This window comes from Ptychodera flava, chromosome 16, assembly GCF_041260155.1.
Source record: "Ptychodera flava strain L36383 chromosome 16, AS_Pfla_20210202, whole genome shotgun sequence".
NCBI classification, from domain to species: Eukaryota; Metazoa; Hemichordata; class Enteropneusta; family Ptychoderidae; genus Ptychodera; species Ptychodera flava.
Genome location: NC_091943.1, coordinates 24122038 through 24141165, shown reverse-complemented (window position 1 = coordinate 24141165; position 19128 = coordinate 24122038). Strand labels below are relative to the sequence as shown.

Here is a 19128-nt window from a genome sequence, read left to right as displayed (position 1 = left end):
TAGAGAGACACCAAAAACTGTATTTGATACATTGCATAGAAATATTGAAATAGTTATCAACAGTTGCAGCTCCTGCCCCATTACAAGGCCAACTTGTTGTTTTTACATTCTTACATGCTTAGATTTTTTGAGATTAAAGTCATAAAATGCGACAAAACGGTTCTAGATTTTGTTCAATCATTACTAACATTAGAACCATTGGACGACATCAAAATGTTGGGAGCCAAAATATTTTCAGGTCCCCCTATCGGCAGAGCAAAACTTTCAAGTTCCCCTTGGCTACCCCCAGAATTTTCGAATCCCCCGCGGAATTCCTCCAGCCCCCCCCCCAAGTTTTATTGAACGCGGCCTTATGGGATGTACTAACTTATGCAAGCGGGTACACTGGAAGTGACTATTGTACTGACAAATGTACATGCTGTCATGTAAAGACGTTACTCTTTGTCAGCAGTGAACGATTTTCTCTATTTTATTATCTCGCCAAAGTTCAAGAATGTAATTTGCTTCCCGTATATTCTACCTGGACCTTGACACCTACCTCGCTCCAAGAAGTAACATCTGATATCTGGGATGAAGAGCACACGACCGAGAAATATTCCATGCGAAAACCCTTTCCGGTAATCTTGTCGTTGCTGACAAATTCTATTTTGACAGTATTGGACGACGAACGCCACGACGGTGGGATTCTACTTCCACAGTATCTCATTTTAATGCTTAGATTGCCTACGTCACTTATCTGTCAATAAAGGCGATAATAATCGGTATAACACGTCACATGCTCATTCCGTGTTGCGATTCGCCAGAATTCGTCACGTGACGGGGAAAAAGATACGTCGAGCCCCCACAGAATCGACTAAGGGGTATTTTTAAACACAATACCCCTAGGGAAATAGTTTTTGAGAAAATTTCGAAAAGTGCCCAGTCACGTGATCAAAGTGTCTTCTGCAGCTTTGAAACAATGGCTGGCGATGAGCGTCCGGGATGAGCGGACGTGCCTCTCTCTAAAACAGCACAATTTTCCGAATCCATTCCAACAGCGTCGGAACTTGACCAGCTCATCGACGAAAAAGATTCAAGTGCAACCAAGGATGTTGTTAAATATGCTTGGAATATTTTTGGAAGAAAGAATTACTACTGTTACCACTGTGGAGAAATTGCCAAGTAAACCTGATACAATGCATTGTTGCCGTGCATAATATCAAAACACATTCCAAATCATAACCTAATACATCATGAGTCTCGTGGCCGTGTGCCAGCAGAAAGATATCGCTATAACCCTTGGTCAATAGCCTCGGGGAATAGTAATGTGTTTCTGGTAACGCAGGCCCCTCTTGGTAATAAACAGGCGCTATAGGCCTCATGACCAGGAAATAGCTGATGACAACAGAATTGAGCAATAATTTCCATCCTTGGCAGATGTACGCGAGATTTTTGTACATTGCGCGACTTAAAGCACGAGCTGCAAGGCAAATGCAATACAGAGCAAATTATTGTGGCCAAACCCAGTGTATACCTGCCTGCGACATGCGAAGACACTATCACTATTACTTTATGTCAACATTTGTGCTGTACGCATAATATTATATCGAAAATATTGAAAGTGGAATTACAATTTGAGCGACCTTTGTCGAATCGAGAATAAGCGCCCCGGACGGAGCATAGTTGAGGAGGGATGAGGTGCATGTATATACTATGCTCGGTTCTGGCAGTAGAGGTGACGCATGCGTAGACCGAAAAAGTGACAACGATGAAAGTGCAAGGAAAGTGCTCTAATAAAGCTGTTCTAAAAACACATTTCCTGAATTTTACATCACTGTTTCAATTATCTCCATGTGTTTGACAATTTATCAGTTATAGCACTTTTTCCCATACGAACGCTTTGTCCTTGCATTAACCGTTTATAGTAGTTGAGAAGCATGTAATTAGCTCTGCTACAATGGCTGAGCGAGCTTTTGTCAAATTAGCGAACTTGCTAAATGCATGGACGAAACGAAACGAAAGGAACGATACACGCCCTATGATTGGCTAGACGCTGCAATGTTCGTTCTTTTCGTATGCAATCCTTTGTTCTGATTGGCTGAACGAAAACGACGAAAGAATTTTCGTTCCTTTCGTTCACATTCTTTTTCTTGATTGGGTTAACGAAAGTGACGAAATATTTGCATAACCATTTTACTGATTGTCTGGAAAGAACGAGCTATTGTCGTTCCTCAAAATGTTGGCGCCTCGCTCTTATTATATATTCACCATGTAATAACTCCCGTCTTTGAAATACAAGGAATAACAGTGAACGCAGATTGAACAGAGTTTATTCACCGTTACTTCCATTCAAGCCATATCATGAAAGTCCAGTGGACCCTCGCTACGTCGCGCCTCAATAAGTCGCGGTTTCGGCTAAGTCGCGGTTTAGTTATGGCTCCCATCGTTTTCTTTGGATAATTTACGAACTTCAACGTGTCGCGGTGTGTAAAAGCATGAAAGTGGTCTCACAAATCCGCACGTCAATCATACAAATTGTCACTATCTACACCATAATATGGTGTCGCCCCCCCCCCCCCCTTCAACCATTGTGTAATTCGTGTAGCGCGTCAAACGAAGTGTCAACGTGTTTCGGTTAGTCTCAGTGGTCTCATGAACCCGTGGTCAGTTTTATTCCTTGCATTTCAAAGACGGCGGAATTACATCATGGTGAATATATAATGAGAGCGAGGCGCCAGCATTTTGATTAACAACAGCTCGCCCTTCCATGCAGACAAAATGAATATGCAAATCTTTCGTCACTTTCGTTGAGCCACAGAGTAATATCAGACAGAGTGGCAACAGCTATTGTTTAAGGCGTGAAGCGGTTACGTAAGCAATCCATGTTTGCCTCGCCTCACGAAGCTCTTGGCTCTCTTTTCCGAAGAGTGCCGACCATACACCCTTCGGTAATTTTCGGATTTCACCAATTGTTAAGCGAAAGTATGTTCGACAAAGCTTGTGTTGTTGTTGTCGTGTGGTGCTGATCGGAATTGATGTGCTGGCGAAAACGGGAGTGTTTTGAGCTTCAGGAAAGTGGGTTTTACCGTTTTAAAAATTCCTCTAATATTTTTATGAATATATAATGAGTGTGTTTGAACCAAATTTGAAAGTCTTTTATCGATACTGTCTGGTTTTACTCAATGGTTTACGGTCAGTCATACCGTCTTTTACACGTGCGCCAAGAAATGACATGTTTATGAAACTGCTGGCGTGTTATGTTTTGATTGGCGTGAGGCAGTGTTTCTGGCCTGAGAGCTCACAAAGTAACTATGGTTGCTACGCGACTGGCAGTACGATGCCATCTCGTCGTATGTTTCGCATAATCTCGTGTAATTATCAACCACAAACCAAGCCTCCAAAAAGTTTAACACTTTTAAGCTCATTTTAATATGAAAAGCCAATAGTCTACCGAGACGACCATGGAACAAAAGGCATGCAAGTGTTGCCACTCTCTTTATGTTACTCTGTGGTTCAGACAATCAAGAAAAAGAATGTGAACGAAAGGAGCGAAAACTCTTTCGTCGTTTTCGTGCATCCAATCAGAACAAAGGATTGCATACGAAAGAACGAACGTTGCAGCGTCTAGCCAATCAAAGGGCGTGTATCGTTCCTTTCGTTTCGTTTCGTCCATGCATTTAGCAAGTTCGCTATTAGAACGCTGCGTTGACATACATGACGACCTGATGCAATATTATGGTAATGTTTACATCAACTGATCTGTTGAGTTACCCGATAACATATATTATCACATGAACTGGCCCGAATTCCCACCTGTGTGACGAAGAACAGGACGGATAAGAAATCCGAATTACCCCTGTTGTACGTCATCAACCGGAACTTTTTTCTTGCATGGTACCGTTCATATATGTGGGTCGCGACGTGGACATAGACCGATTTGTCGTGATCGATGCCGTGCTCTCATGACATTTTTACAAAAAGGTGACCCGATAAATCCACACATGGAAACATAGAAGGCATGTCCAGCGAAATTTCGAGTCGCTAAAACTATAGGTGTTCCCGAGAATCGGATGGGGATACCGCCGGACGTTTTATTGTAATGGCTTAACTTAGTAACGTCGCAGCGCCAGTCGAGTCGCGTCGTAAGGCTTAATGTGGACGTCGTACCTGGCGATCCCGGTTGGCGATAAACCTGAAATCTATACCTCAATGGAAGTTCAACTAAATAAATGAGTACGACATAGAAGGCACAAGCATAAAGTCATTCGAATAACAACGATAAATTTCCTTCATCATACAAAAAAAATCCGTAAAATCTTGCTCGGAATCAAACCTATAAGGCTGTAGCGCGGCGTAAGGCTATAGCGAAGACATCAGCTGTTGAGCTGTGCAGTGCAGCGCTGTGGAATCCGATGTACTTCGAAAGTTGACTCAGACAACACTCAAAACAGAGTTTCGGTCAAGTAAAATTAGGATGTATCTACGGGTGAGATATATGTCACTGCAAACATCAAGCGAGTTGACACCGGCATGGCAGAGACCGGTGACGGCAGCGCCGCTGTGGGCATAAACATGCAATGAGGTATACTCGTGTGCCATCGAACGGAATCTTTCGCGCTCGCCACGGTCGTAAACTTGTGTGATATTTTGAAAAGCCACGGAATCTCTGAGAAAAAATTACTGTTTCGATGGTGTCGTTGCATTTACTTCATAAATTTATTTGTAAATATTCTAAATAACTCTGAACACTTGGCTATCCGTCGCTAGCACGGTGAAAGCTATGTCCGCCGATACATAGCCGACTTGCCTTGGCATCGGTACAGCGCGAGACAATGATTGACACGTTCACGTGACCGAATCCGTAAGTTTGGTTGGTGGAGATACCATTAGATGTATCCAATTTCAGCTTGATGGGATTTATGAATGAAAGCATCTCCTTGTATGGTTACGGACCTCTTTTTTTCTTTAAATGAAAGTAATCCGCGCAAGTAAAACACAAATCGCGACGAAATTCATGCAATTTGTTACGATAATTTTGATCCATCTACGTCAAAAGAAAAATAAGAAGACTGTTGATGTGATAAATATAAAATCTTCGGCTCGAAGTTGTGCGGCTCCGCGAAAAACACGAGTCAACCAGAGAAAGATATCATGGGATTATATATAATTATCATATACCCATGCCCATATTGCTACATCCTAGTGACGTTCACCGTAAAATATCAGCCGCGTCAGACACGAGACGAAGTCGAGTGTCTGACGCAGCACAAATGACACTCGTGCCGATACGACACAGGAACAGGGGATATTGGGTAAAAACCTCTAATTATCATAGCTCTAAGTCTTTATATAATATTATATTGTTCATTTGACCCTAAACTTGGATGATTCTCAAATTTTGTTGAAGCAGTATTGCTAAATATGCATACCCACTGCATGAGCTCAAGAATTTAGAAGGTGAATACAAACTACCAATCTAACACTTCAATACATTGTGCATAGCAAGATAATGTACCATGATGTTGCAAAATTGTTTGACGGAAAAAGAAAAAGAGGTTTCTCAGAAAGACAAGGGCCTCGCAGAATAAAACAAAAAGCAAAAATGTGGCATGTTCTTCAATTTAAAGTGCTCTAAATTTGTAAAATGAAGTGAAACACTGAGCACAGTCGGTCTTTCCATCTTATCAAACACAGTCTGCACTACCGGAGCAAAAATTGAACTTGTAGCCTAGGACTCTCTGCTGTTTACCGTCACAACTTGAAGAAAACTGCAGTGAACCATAGCGCAGGGCGAACAAATCAGCAAGGTGTTACGAACATACCTCAAGGTAGTCCTTTGAACAATCTTCGCTCGGTTCAATATCGAGATCCAGGAATGAGAGCAATATGCAGTAAGATGAATAGGCAGAAAGTATCCATGAACATCGGTAATCGTCATCGTAGTTACTTGGGTAGTTGACAGAGAACAATACTTCAGGACTGCTCCAAACATGCACGGTGTGCGTTGGGCATTGGTCATTTACTGTCATATTATACATAAGTTGAAAAGAGAATAATTTAAAATAAATTTCATAATCGTTTCAGACTTAATTATCCATATAAGATCATGCCTGCGTCACTTGATGATGTTTGTCCGCACTAAGACTGGAACCAAGGCATTTTCTCAACTGAAAAACCTCTCAATTTAACTTCATCCTACAATAATTTAAGGATCAAATATTACTTTTTACAAAATTTGCGTAAGGACAATGGTATTTCAATACATGGAAAACAGATGCAGTGCTTATGAATAACCATTAAAGCATTACTCTTGACGCGTGCAAGATTACCCATCTAGAGTCATGTATGTACTAGAGCAAAAACCATTTAACAAACGAAAACGGAATAAATCAAAATTGAAAGTGATACAATTTCTGAGAACGAAAAGTTCGTCACACCAAACATCTGCATCTGGAAAAACAGGAATACAGGACAGCAACAAGCATGTTGGTTACAATTGACATTGAATATGGTTCGGGTGCAAAATCTGATTTAGATGAAGCAGTTCGAAGTAACAACCAAACGAAAGGAAACATGACATACTCTTAGCTAATCTAAGGACGCGTACGCTGACAATACCTACGGTCGCAATTCTTCTCGTCTGTGCCATCTGTGCAGTCAGGAAATCGATCACATTGGTTTTTGAGGGGTAAGCAAGTAAAAGTGCGACCATCATTTTCGAAATCACACGTGACTCCATCAGGACATGTAGCTGAATTGGTAAAAATTAATCATGCAGAAATGAGTTACATTTTGCTGCGATTGTTCTGCTTTTGCTTAATTCATAAGTAAATGTGCATTTCTAAATCAAGTATTTCCAGGTGAACGGCATTTACTTCCGTGTTACATAGAGTGAAGTCCTGCACAAGGACAAAATCGACGTCATTGCTAAGCCAGAGTTTTTTCCTCCGTGAATCCCCGCGAGAAGCCGTTGCCGTAAAGAGGCATGTGGTTTACGACGATGACAATGACGATGACGATGACAATGAGTAGACTTCAAAAGGTATCTGTCTTGTTACGGGAAGCTCCACTTAACAAACGTTGACTACATTGTGAAGTTGCATAACGTATTTTTTTGAGCAAATCACTTTAAGGACTCATAAATTAGTCAAACCAGCTAAGAACGAACAGAACTATTTTTGCCAAGAAATTGCCGGAAAATTATGCGAAAAAAAAGCTTACTGCACTTTAATTCATCTATTCCATCTATGCAATCATGGACACCATCACAATGTTTTTCTTTTGGTATGCAAAGTCCATGGAATCCAGCCTGCCCGCAGTTAAACTCCTCATCCCCGCACGGAGCTATGTGAAAAAGGTGCAAGCGGAACGTTCTTAATTATTGGGAATAAGTGATGCGTTGTAGATTATGTGACTAAATACTACTCAATGTTTACATTAAGTCAGAATGTTTTGTTAATTAGATGAGAAAAAACATTAACATAGACACATTTTACAGAGATCTATTTCTGCGGGTTAACATGTTTCAATAATTAATGGGTAAATATTTCCTCAGTCACCTTATAAAGGCGTTGTTATGATGCGTGACTTGGCTACTATATCGAGCATTTAAATGTTTGACGCAAGTGGTCATGCCAAAAAACAAGTGAAATCGTATATTTCTTGAAAATGAAAAGGAACTTAAAAATAATTATGTGAAATTTAAATGAACAAATATTTCCAGCTTACGGTAAGAACAGTTGACTTCATCGCTGTAACCGTCCCAGCAGTGATAATATCCATCACATTTTAGATGTGGTTTGATGCACCGTTCCCCGTCGAGACACTGGTAATCCCCAGGCAAGCAATTGCCGCCTTGAAGGACTGTAAAAAGAATCAAGCTTTTCAAATCATTACATCCATTACATCCGGAAAAAGAAGTACATGCCCTCGAACAAGGTGACTTTGTAAGTAGTCATTCTCTTCGATTAAAGCTAAAATTTGTCTTTTACCACCTTGTTAATGATTTGTTGGCAAAAAAGGAAACTCAGAAGATGAGACGGGGCCTTAGTAATCCGTGGGCTGGAGGGGCCCACCGTGCAGCCCCCTCCAGTAAGCTCAGTAGATGACGTACAAGAAGACAGGTTTGACAAAAATGCAAGTTGGTCGCAACATCGTGATTTTGCGGTACCCTTCAAAACATGACCGTAACAGCTATTGAGTCCCTATATTTTGTCTGTTAAAATCCCATTTCTTATTCTCGGGATCCCCAGGCTTCTGAAAAATACAGGTTTGTTATCCTGTGGGATTGGGGGGGAAGGTGCACGTAGACGCCCCCTTTAGCCCACGGCCTAATAGATTCTTAGTGATGCTTGCTGTATAAGTAAGACAAGGAGGTACGGACAATTTTCTAAAAATACGTCTTATCAAAATTTAAAAAGTACATTATAAAAATAGACAGTCATCAACAATCTATTGACATTAAGGGAAAATGGCAATATGACTATGTGGGTGCGTTTTAAAGTCTTTTTATAAGCTGTGTATTACTTCATTGCATGCCAATAAAATTCTCATTCACGATATATCAATGTAGCAAAAATTGCAATGTTAGTGACTAGAGACAATGCATGGTATCTACCCAATTTTGACATTCACTTTTTTCTTCAGCACATTGCAATTAGTAAATAGAATCCATAAATCTGTTTGATTTGCTTCATTGGAAGGAAACCATAGTCATCGTTTTTTCTTCGGGTGAAAAATACTGAATCACCAGAAAAATCGATTAAACGTTATCCAATTTTATGACGTCAGACTTTTTTGTACTAAAACCTTATGCATTTTAAAAATACCAGTATCTAATCTTTCTAAAACTATAAGGTACATGGCATTTCAAGCAAGCTTACTTCATCAAGGAAAGAATGTTGTACCCCTTCCCCTAGCTTTTGCACACCACATACAGATACACGCAATTCAAAATTGACTCCAGAGAAGTTATGTATAGCTAAATATCTAATGTTAACACTTTTTTCTTTTTTTTATGTCGGAACAAATAATTAAAACACAAAAAAACTGTCAAAATTTTGCTTAATAAAAAGTAAATCACAATTGTTACATGGTATTTTGGGTAAAAAAATTCAAAATTGTCACCAAAAAATCATTTTAAAGTCGTCCTATGCTATGTACAAAAAATTATTTTGCTAAATGTGGTGTTTCTCAGAAAGAACAATATCTGAGCTTTCAAAAAATGTAAAGTTTGTGCTATTTTATGCTAGTTTACTTAATGTAGAGGAGGACATATTAGCCCCTACCCCTAGCCATTTTTTCGTCATTTTTCGCGGTACATGCAAATCAACAACAAGTGCAGACAAGTAGTGCATCCCAAAATATCCAATGTTGACATCTTTTTTCTAATTCACCAGATCCCACAGAACAATAAATACCATTGTAGTAGGTTTATGGGGGTGCACGGTGGGCCCCTCCAGCCCACGGACTAGGTCTTCGAAACGGCATCTGTGAAAGCATAAGTTCATAAATAATTTATTTCATTCACGAAATCTACATGCATGATGTCTCTATATCTTCCTCGTTTACATTCTACGATAATATAACGGCAAACATCTATTGGCCTTCGTCAATCGTCCACGAACAAGGATAAAATGTCTATATAGGTCGTATGGGTCCCATACGACGTCCATAGTATTGGCGACCCCTCTACCTTTAAACATTTTATTGTATTTTAGAAGAAGACACTACATGCTATCCTTATTTATGTTATGCGAAAACGCATTATATGGTACAACTTATCCGTTTGCTTATTTTTTATTTTATTTTATTAAACCTTGTTTAACGAGGGTAGCCTGGTAAGCTTCAGTAAAGATTCTTATCTTTTCCAGAGCCCTCAGATGAACATACAAACTGATACAAAGCAGAACAACATGAGACATGACAAACAAAGCTAACACAATAGAATGCACAAAAAAAAGTGGCCAGGAGTGAACCTGCAACAAGAGAAAATGAATGCACATCACAGTAGACGACAAAAACAACTTGACAAGAAAACTAAAACTCACAAACACAAAACTTATTTCCAATAAGCTTTAGGGTAAGCAGTTTTAAAACTGCTCAATGAGTTAATAGATCTTGTATTGAAATCGACATTATTTCACTGATTGGCACTATTTACAGTAAATCCTTTTCGATAAAAATGCTTATTTGTAGCAGGAACCACTAACAATTTTTGCATCTTAGATCTTGTAACTCTTTTATGATCGATCCCGGTAAAAAAGACTTGTCATATATTGCGGTGCAAGATTAATTTAAAATTTACAAAATTAGTTGTGACCTTGGCTATAACTAATAATATATCGTGTCGATTTTCTGTAGCTTTATTGTACTCATAGGATAACTGTCCCACTCTCGGTCATTACATAAAATTGAAAGAGATAAATTGCAAAGTTGCTGAGAGTTTGGACTTAGGTTGGAGCAGAACACACAGTATAATTGTTTTCAAATAGTTTCGTCACTATAAATTAAAGGCAATATTTTTCCGTTCTCTAAATCTTTTTTTGCTGACCAGTGAGAGACAGCTGTAAGTAATAAACTTTAAAGGGATACAGTCGTCGGAACGTAACTGCGCTGAAAGATAAAATGGACTCCCATGTATTATGATTTGATATTTTTGGATGAAGCACTATATCGGCCATGTTTGACCTTCCTTGTTGGCATCACTGCAGTGCACGGCGCGGCTGTGGCCGCCCAGCTCCGCCGTTACTTATATACTCGGCGATTTTTAAAACCACTTATCTGTAATGTAATGATGAAATACGCATTTTATTAATAACTGTACAAATAGAAATCATGCGGGCAGCTTTTGAGACATTCAGGGAGCAGCGCTCAGAGCACGGCTGAGGCCGCTCGGCTGTCTTGCACACATTATACAAGGTGTAGGAAACAGCAGAGCGGCCACAGCCGTGTTCTGGGCGATGCTCACTGTATGTCTTAAAAGCTGCCCGCATGATTTCTGTTTGTACAGTTATTAATAAAATGCGTGTTTCACCATTAAATTACAGATAAGTGGTTTTAAAAATCGTTGCGCGCCTGTGGTTTATTACGCCTTTCGCATTTGTAAATTTTTGAATGGATGTGTATGGATTGTGTGCTGGTTAAAATTGTAATGCTGTAATGTAATTGTAATTCGTCGAAGTATTAGATTTTGTTGAACTAAGCAACAAGAAGTGACTGCGTTCAAGGCACACCGCGGCGATAAATTCAACACAGCGCGGAGAATTGTCGTTTTCGTCCACGGTACGTGATGTGTGTGGATTGGGTGGTGTTGTTTTCACTATGTCTGACCTCCAGTTAGACAATGTTTCAACTTTTGCAGAGTTGATTTGTTTATGATCGACTCATATTACCGCTCAGCTGTTATATTAAACCTGACAGTATTGGCAACACCTCGATTTAGACAATATGCCTAGTTCGTCTAATGCCAATGTTTCAAAGCAATTCACTGTAAATGATACCCAGGATATGAGGAGGAATAAGATGAGGGCTATGGATGACGAATCAACAACTATGTATCTAATTAATAACTGATTTACCTTCATACGATAACAACCTGTGGACGCTGTCAGGGTGTTCAGGATCCGTTTTAGCCAGGTCTTGATGCTGTTCGCTTTTTTCTATTTCTGACAGTCGCAGCTTATTCGTGTTACAGATTGTTATCGCTGGGAAGGCCAAACTGGTTGCCGTTCCAATTTCGATGTTAACTCTAACGTCATAATTTAGGAACAATGCCACAAGTTCGTAAGCTTGGAACGCAAAGACAGCCACGGCGATGGAGAAAACGGCCAGCCACATTAATTTCCTAGGTAAAGAGTCACCGACAAGGATGTATTGCACTCCATGACATGTTGTCGACTGTCCAAAATTTGCAACCAGACTTGAGCAGTTTCTCGAGCCCTGATTGTCTGTGTCTCCAATGGACGCCATCGCGCTATCATCACCTTCATTTAATTCACTTGGTGTACTCATTCCCGAAGAATAAAAGATAATTGGTGCCTTCTCGAACAGTTATCAGACGATGTATAATCGAAGCGCCTTCATAGGTATATGTAGAGATGCTGTTGCTGTACTGCATGTACACAATCATCTGGTTACCCCCGTAATTCCCATTAGAATTCGTGTAAGGTGATTGGCTGAAAAATGTTAATTCAAATTCAAACCATCTCTAAATTCTGGTGACACTGGCGTTCGATCAATCAACCGTACATTTCATTAACTCTGGACATGCGTAAAGGCAACGAAAATTATTGTTTATTTCCATAATGTAGAATATAACTAGGGCAATCATCTCTCTCTCTCTCTCTCTCTCTCTCTCTCTCTCTCTCTCTCTCTCTCTCTCTCTCTCTCTCTCTCTCTCCATGTAAACATGTATGTATGTATGTATGTATGTATGTATGTATGTATGTATGTATGTATGTATGTATGTATGTATGCGTGGGGGTGCGGGTGTGGGTGTGTTAGCATTATGCACTTGCAGCAGTCTAGTCCTAACCTCAACACCTAAAGCCATTATTGAACTTACGAGGCGCCAAATGTAAAAAAATTAATTTACACAATCAAGCTCTTTTTAGAGATAGAAGAGGTGGAAAATGTATATATAGAGAGGAATTATGTATATATATATATATATATATATATATATATATATATATATATATATATATATATGTAGAATACATACATACATACATACATACATACATACATACATACATACATACATACATACATACATACATACATACATACACATACATACATACATACATACATGCATACATACATACATACATACATACATACATACATACATACATACGTACGTATACGTACATCGGACTTTGATACAGCTCGGAGATTTTACATTAAGCCTCGTTTTCGAGGCTGCTGCTGACTTCTACAGTATCTGACAGCCCTGCAAAATCTTATATCAGCCTCGGTCTGATGAAGTATCAGAACGAGGTTCTATATGTAAGAAACTTACTCAGCTCAGCACAGCTGCAAAAAGTTTATATATATCAACCTCGATCTGATAATACAACTACACACAGCAAAGTTTTACATACAGCCTCGTTCTGAGGGCACAGCTATAGCTGGGAAGTTTTATACACAGACTCGGTGGGTAAATTTTACATACAGACACGTTCTGAAGAGAGCTATAGCTGAGAAGTTTTATACACAGATTCGGTGGGAAAATTTTACATACAAACTCGTTCTGAAGACACAGCACGCTGGGAATTTTATACACAGACTAGGTGGAACAATTTTACATATACAAACTCGTTCTGAAGACACACCACGCTGGGAAGTTTTATACACAGACTCGGTGGGAAAATTTTACATACAGCTAGCTGGGAAGTTTTATACACAGACTCGGTTGGAAAATTTTACATACAGCTAGCTGGGAAGTTTTATACACAGACTCGGTTGGAAAATTTTACATACAGCCAGCTGGGAAGTTTTATACACAGACTCGGCGGGAAAATTTTACATACAGCCAGCTGGGAAGTTTTATACACAGACTCGGTTGGAAATTTTACATACAGCCAGCTAGGAAGTTTTATACACAGACTCCATGAGACACTTTTACATACAGACTCGTCTTGGATTGAGTGTATAGTACCTGGTGATGCTTGTGCTCAGAAAGCGTGATTGAACTCTGCCCGGTATCGTACGCGGCTAGAGCTAGCTCTGCACTGGGCTGTGTGTTACCGGCGTTATACGGCCTCCCACCACAAGAGCCACTATGGGAGGCCGTATAACGCCGGTAACACACAGCCCTGCCATGAAGAGCTAGCATAGTGCTAGCGCTTATGCTATTCAAGTGCATTTGAACTTTCCGGTTTATTTTGTGCTAGCGACAACAATGACCGTGGTATTGCTATCACGAGAGATCACCACTGATCTGGGCTGTTCCTAGAAGAAAGGACATGCGCTAGGCGTCGACCACACAGTGCTCGTTCACTGCAGATCACTGCAGTCGGCTGTGCGACCTACTTTCGCGGTCTACAGAGTTAAGAGAATAAAGACAAAAATTTAATTCGGAAATTTTGGTGCAATAAACCCATGCACTATGATGGATGAAGGCAAATTTGTGCAACAAGACAGCAATTCTTGGTCTTGCACTTTCCTCGGGGCATTCGACGCAAGGAGAGTGGCGGTAGGGCCTACACAGAGCATGGTGCTTGGTTGTGTTGAATACGAGAATTAGAAATGATCAGATATTCCAATTCACCAGTCAATCAGCGACACTCAGCCGATAGAGTATATGAGATTCATTGAACATGGCATGGAGGTAGAAAGAGATCTCTTGCGACCTCCATGCCGTCTTCAATGAATCTCATATACTCTGTCGGTTGAGCGTCGCTGATTTTAGTCCGTGGGCTAGAGGGGGTCTACGTGCACCCCCCCCCCCACAGGATAACAAACCTGTATTTTTCAGAACCCTTGGGATCCCTAGAATACGAAATGGAATTTTAACAGGAAAAATATAAGGACGCAATAGCTGTTATGGTCATGTTTTGAAGGGTACCGCAAAATCACGATTTCCAAGCCAAATGCATTTTCGTCAAATCTGTCTTCTTGTAAGTCATGTGCTGAGCTCATTTTTTAACATAACCTCACTTGTTTGGTATCATTAGAAAGGGAATTTATTCCTCTTTAAAATGACATATTGCATTATGCAATATCTTCTACAGTTTTTGTCAAATATAACCAAAACTTACCCTTACCCCAAAATATAACATTGCAAATTACAGTAAAACTCAAATTCTACCAATTTTTTAGCTGGGCATAATAAAATATGCATTGCTTTGTCTGAAATCTGTTTCATTTGATACAGGGACATGTCAGAAATATGAAATAGACTTTTAACAGAAAAAATATTGGGAATCTACAGCTGTAACAGTCATATTTTGAAGGGTACCGCAAAATAACAGTGTTGCAGATTTGCATGCATTTTTGTTAAAACTGTCTTCTTATAAGTTATCAGCTGAGCTTGTTTTTGGATATAACCTGGCTTGTTAGGTATCATTAGAAAGATAATTTACTAATCTTTAGAATGATATATTGTAACATGCAATATCTTGTGTAGTTTTCATGATATATAACCAAAACTTACCCCATACCCCAAAGTTTACATTGAAAATTTCAGTCATAGCTAAAACCAAATTCTACCATTATTTTAGCTTGACACAAAAAATCTGGCCGTTTTTGCTATGAAATCTATTTTATTTGGTACAGAGACATGTCAGAAATATGAAATAGACTTTTAACAGAAAAAATATTGGGAATCTACAGCTGTAACAGTCATATTTTGAAGGGTACCGCAAAGTAACAGTGTTGCAGATTTGCATGCATTTTGTTTAATTTGTCTTCCTATAAGTTATCTGCTGAGCTAGTTTTTGAATATAACCTGGCTTGTTAGGTATCATTAGAAAGATAATTTACTAATGTTTAGAATGACATATTGTAACATGCAATATCGTGTGTAGTTTTCATGATATATAACCAAAACTTACCCCATACCCCAAAGTTTACATTGAAAATTTCAGTCATAGCTAAAACCAAATTCTACCATTTTTTTAGCTTGACACAAAAAATCTGGCCGTTTTTGCTATTAAATCTGTTTTATTTGGTACAGAGATATATCAGAAACATGAAATAGACTTTTAACAGAAAAAATATTGGGAATCTACAGCTGTAACAGCCATATTTTGAAGGGTACCGCAAAATAACAGTGTTGCAGATTTGCATGCATTTTTGTTTGTCTTCTTATAAGTTATCTGCTGAGCTTGTTTTTGGATATAACCTGGCTTGTTAGGTATCATTAGAAAGATAATTTACTAATCTTTAGAATGACATATTTTAACATGCAATATCGTGTGTAGTTTTCATGATATATAACCAAAACTTACCCCATACCCCAAAGTTTACATTGAAAATTTCAGTCATAGCTAAAACCAAATTCTACCATTTTTTTACCTAGACATATAACATCTGGCCATTTTTGCTATTAAATATATTTTATTTGGTACAGAAACATGTCAGAAATATGAAATAGACTTTTAACAGAAAGAATATTGGTATTCTATGGCTGTAACAGGCATATTCTGTGGAGTACTGCAAAATCACAGCAGTGCAGACTCATATGTGCTTTTGTATACTTTGTCCCATTGTAGGTCTTCTGCTGCGCTTAGTTTATTACATAACCATGTTTATTTGGTATCATTAAAAAGCTAATTTACTACTGTTCTAATGACATATTGTTATATGCCATGTCTGAATAATTTTCATGGAATATGACGAAAACTTACCCATACCACAAAGTTTATATCGAAAATTACTTTCGTAGCTATCGTCAAATTCTACCAATTTTCTAGCTAGACATAACAAATAAGGCAATGCTTTATATGAAATCTTTTTATTTGGTACTGAGGAATGTCAGAAATATGAAATAGACTTTTAACAGAAAATATATTGGGACTCTACAGCTGTAACAGTCATATTTTGAAGGGTCTCGCAAAATCACAGTATTGCCAACTCGCTTGCTTTTTTGTTAAATGTGTCTTCTTATAAGTCATCTGCTGAGCTTGATTTTTGACATAACCTGGCTTGTTAGGTATCAATAGAAAGGTAATTTACTAGTCTTTAAAATGACATATCGTAATATGCAATGTCTTGTTTAGGTTTCATGAAATAGGACCAAAACTTACCCCATACCCCAAGGTTTACACAGCAAATTACTGCAAATCTGAAACTCTACCTTTTTTTACAATTTATTAACTTTATATACCAAAGGCAATGCTTGTATGCAATCTATGAAATCTGTGATTTTGTTAAAAAAGTATGTCACAAATATGAAACTAACTTTAACAGGAACATAATATGATTTTGTAGCCTTTTGGATCATATTTGGAAGGGTACCCAGGTATCAGGTATGAGGGAAAATTTGCCGGAAACAGCCATACATTTGCTGAATACATACATTGGCCAATATATGGGTTCCCCTCCAAAATGATCCAAATGGCTACTAAATTGTATCATCTTCCCGTTATAAGTTAATTTTATACTTGTGACATACTTTTGTAACAAATAAATCAGATTTTAAACAAGAATTGCCTTTTGTATTATGTGCAGCAAAAATGGTAGAATTTAAGATAAGCCGTAATTTGCGATTTGAACTTTTTGGGTATGGGGTAAAGTTTGACCATATTCGGGGTAAAGTTGACCATATTCCAGGAAAACTATGAATGACATTGTATATGACAATATGTCATCTTAAAGAAAAATAAATTGCCCTACTAATGATACCTCACAAGCCAGGTTGTGTCACAAAATAAGTTCAGCAGATGAAGAATTTAACAAAAAAGGTGCCAGTTTGCGGTACTGCGATTTTGCATTTCCCTTCAAAATATGGCTGTTACAACCATACAGTCCAAATATTTTTTCTGTTAAAAGTCTATTTCACATTTCTGACATGACCCAGTACCATATACAACAGATTTAATACCGAAACAGAGCTATTTTTATCATGTCTAGCTAAAAATTCACGGAATTTGATCACGTTATCTATGACAGTACTTTCAATATAAACCTTGGGGTATGGGGTACATTTTGGTCATATTCCATGAAAAATATACAAGATATTGCCTGTTACAATATGTCATTGTAAAGAATATTCAATTACCTTTTCAATGATACTAAACAAACCCAGTTATAATCAATAACAAGCTTAGTAGACGACTTATAAGATGACAGATTTAACAAAAACGCATACGAATCAGGAATACTGAGATTTTGCTGTACCCTTAAAAATACAGCTGTTACAGCTATAGAATCCTAATATTTTTTCTGTTAAAAGTTCATTTCATATTTCTGATATGGCAAAATACAAAATAAAACAGATTTCATACAAAAAATTGTCTAATTTTTTATGTCTGCGTAAAAAATTGCTTGAATTTGACAGTAGCTACGACAGTACTTTTCGATGTAAATTTTGGGGTATGGGGTAAGTTTTGGTCATATTTCATAAAAATCTGTACAAGATATTGCATGTTACAATATGTCATTTTAAAGACTAGTAAATAATCTTACTAATGATACGTAACAACTTACATTATATTCTATAAGAAGCTCAGCAGATGACTTAAAAGACGATAGATTCAACAAAAATGCACACAAGTCAGGAATACTGAGATTTTCCTGTACCCTTCAAAATCTGACTGTTACAGCTGTAGATTCCCAATATTTTTTCTGTTAAAAGTCTATTTCATATTTCTGATATGTTCCTGTACCAAATAAAATAGATTTCATAGCAAAAACGGCCAGATTTTTTGTGTCAAGCTAAAAAAATGGTAGAATTTGGTTTTAGCTATGACTGCATTTTCAATGTAAACTTTGGGGTATGGGTAAGTTTTGGTTATATATCATGAAAACTACAGAAGATATTGCATGTTACAATATGTCATTCTAAACATTAGTAAATTATCTTTCTAATGATACCTAACAAGCCAGGTTATATTCAAAAACAAGCTCAGCAGATAACTTATAGGAAGACAAATTAAACAAAAATGCATGCAAATCTGCAACACTGTTACTTTGCGGTACCTTCAAAATATGACTGTTACAGCTGTAAATTCCCAATATTTTTCTGTTAAAAGTCTATTTCATATTTCTGACATGTTTCTGTACCAAATAAAATAGATTTCATAGCAAAAACGGCCAGATTTTTTGTGTCAAGCTAAAAAAATGGTAGAATTTGGTTTTAGCTATGACTGAAATTTTCAATGTAAACTTTGGGGTATGGGTAAGTTTTGGTCCCTATCATGAAAAATACACACGATATTGCATGTTACAATATATCATTCTAAACATTAGTAAATTATCTTTCTAATGATACCTAACAAGCCAGGTTATATTCAAAAACAAGCTCAGCAGATAACTTATAAGAAGACAGTTTTAACAAAAATGCATGCAAATCAGCAACACTGTTATTTTGCGGTACCCTTCAAAATATGACTGTGACAGCTGTAGATTCCCAATATTTTTTCTGTTAAAAGTCTATTTCATATTTCTGACATGTTCCTGTACCAAATAAAACAGATT

At 37.9% G+C, this 19128-nt stretch overlaps 1 protein-coding gene across 1 annotated transcript in view; it reads right to left on the bottom strand.

Annotated features, from left to right (window-relative positions):
• The window catches only part of LOC139114380 (uncharacterized), a 37208-nt gene extending 25135 nt beyond the window's left edge, over positions 1-12073 (bottom strand). Inside the window, exons 1-6 of the mRNA XM_070676092.1 lie at positions 11559-12073; positions 7708-7842; positions 7201-7323; positions 6602-6730; positions 5802-6001; positions 539-736 (exon numbers count right to left, since the gene is read on the bottom strand). Of these exons, the coding sequence (XP_070532193.1) occupies positions 539-736; positions 5802-6001; positions 6602-6730; positions 7201-7323; positions 7708-7842; positions 11559-11991 (1218 nt within the window). The 5' untranslated portion in view covers positions 11992-12073. The remainder of the gene's footprint in view (positions 1-538; positions 737-5801; positions 6002-6601; positions 6731-7200; positions 7324-7707; positions 7843-11558) is intronic.
• Between the last annotated feature and the right edge of the window lie 7055 nt (positions 12074-19128).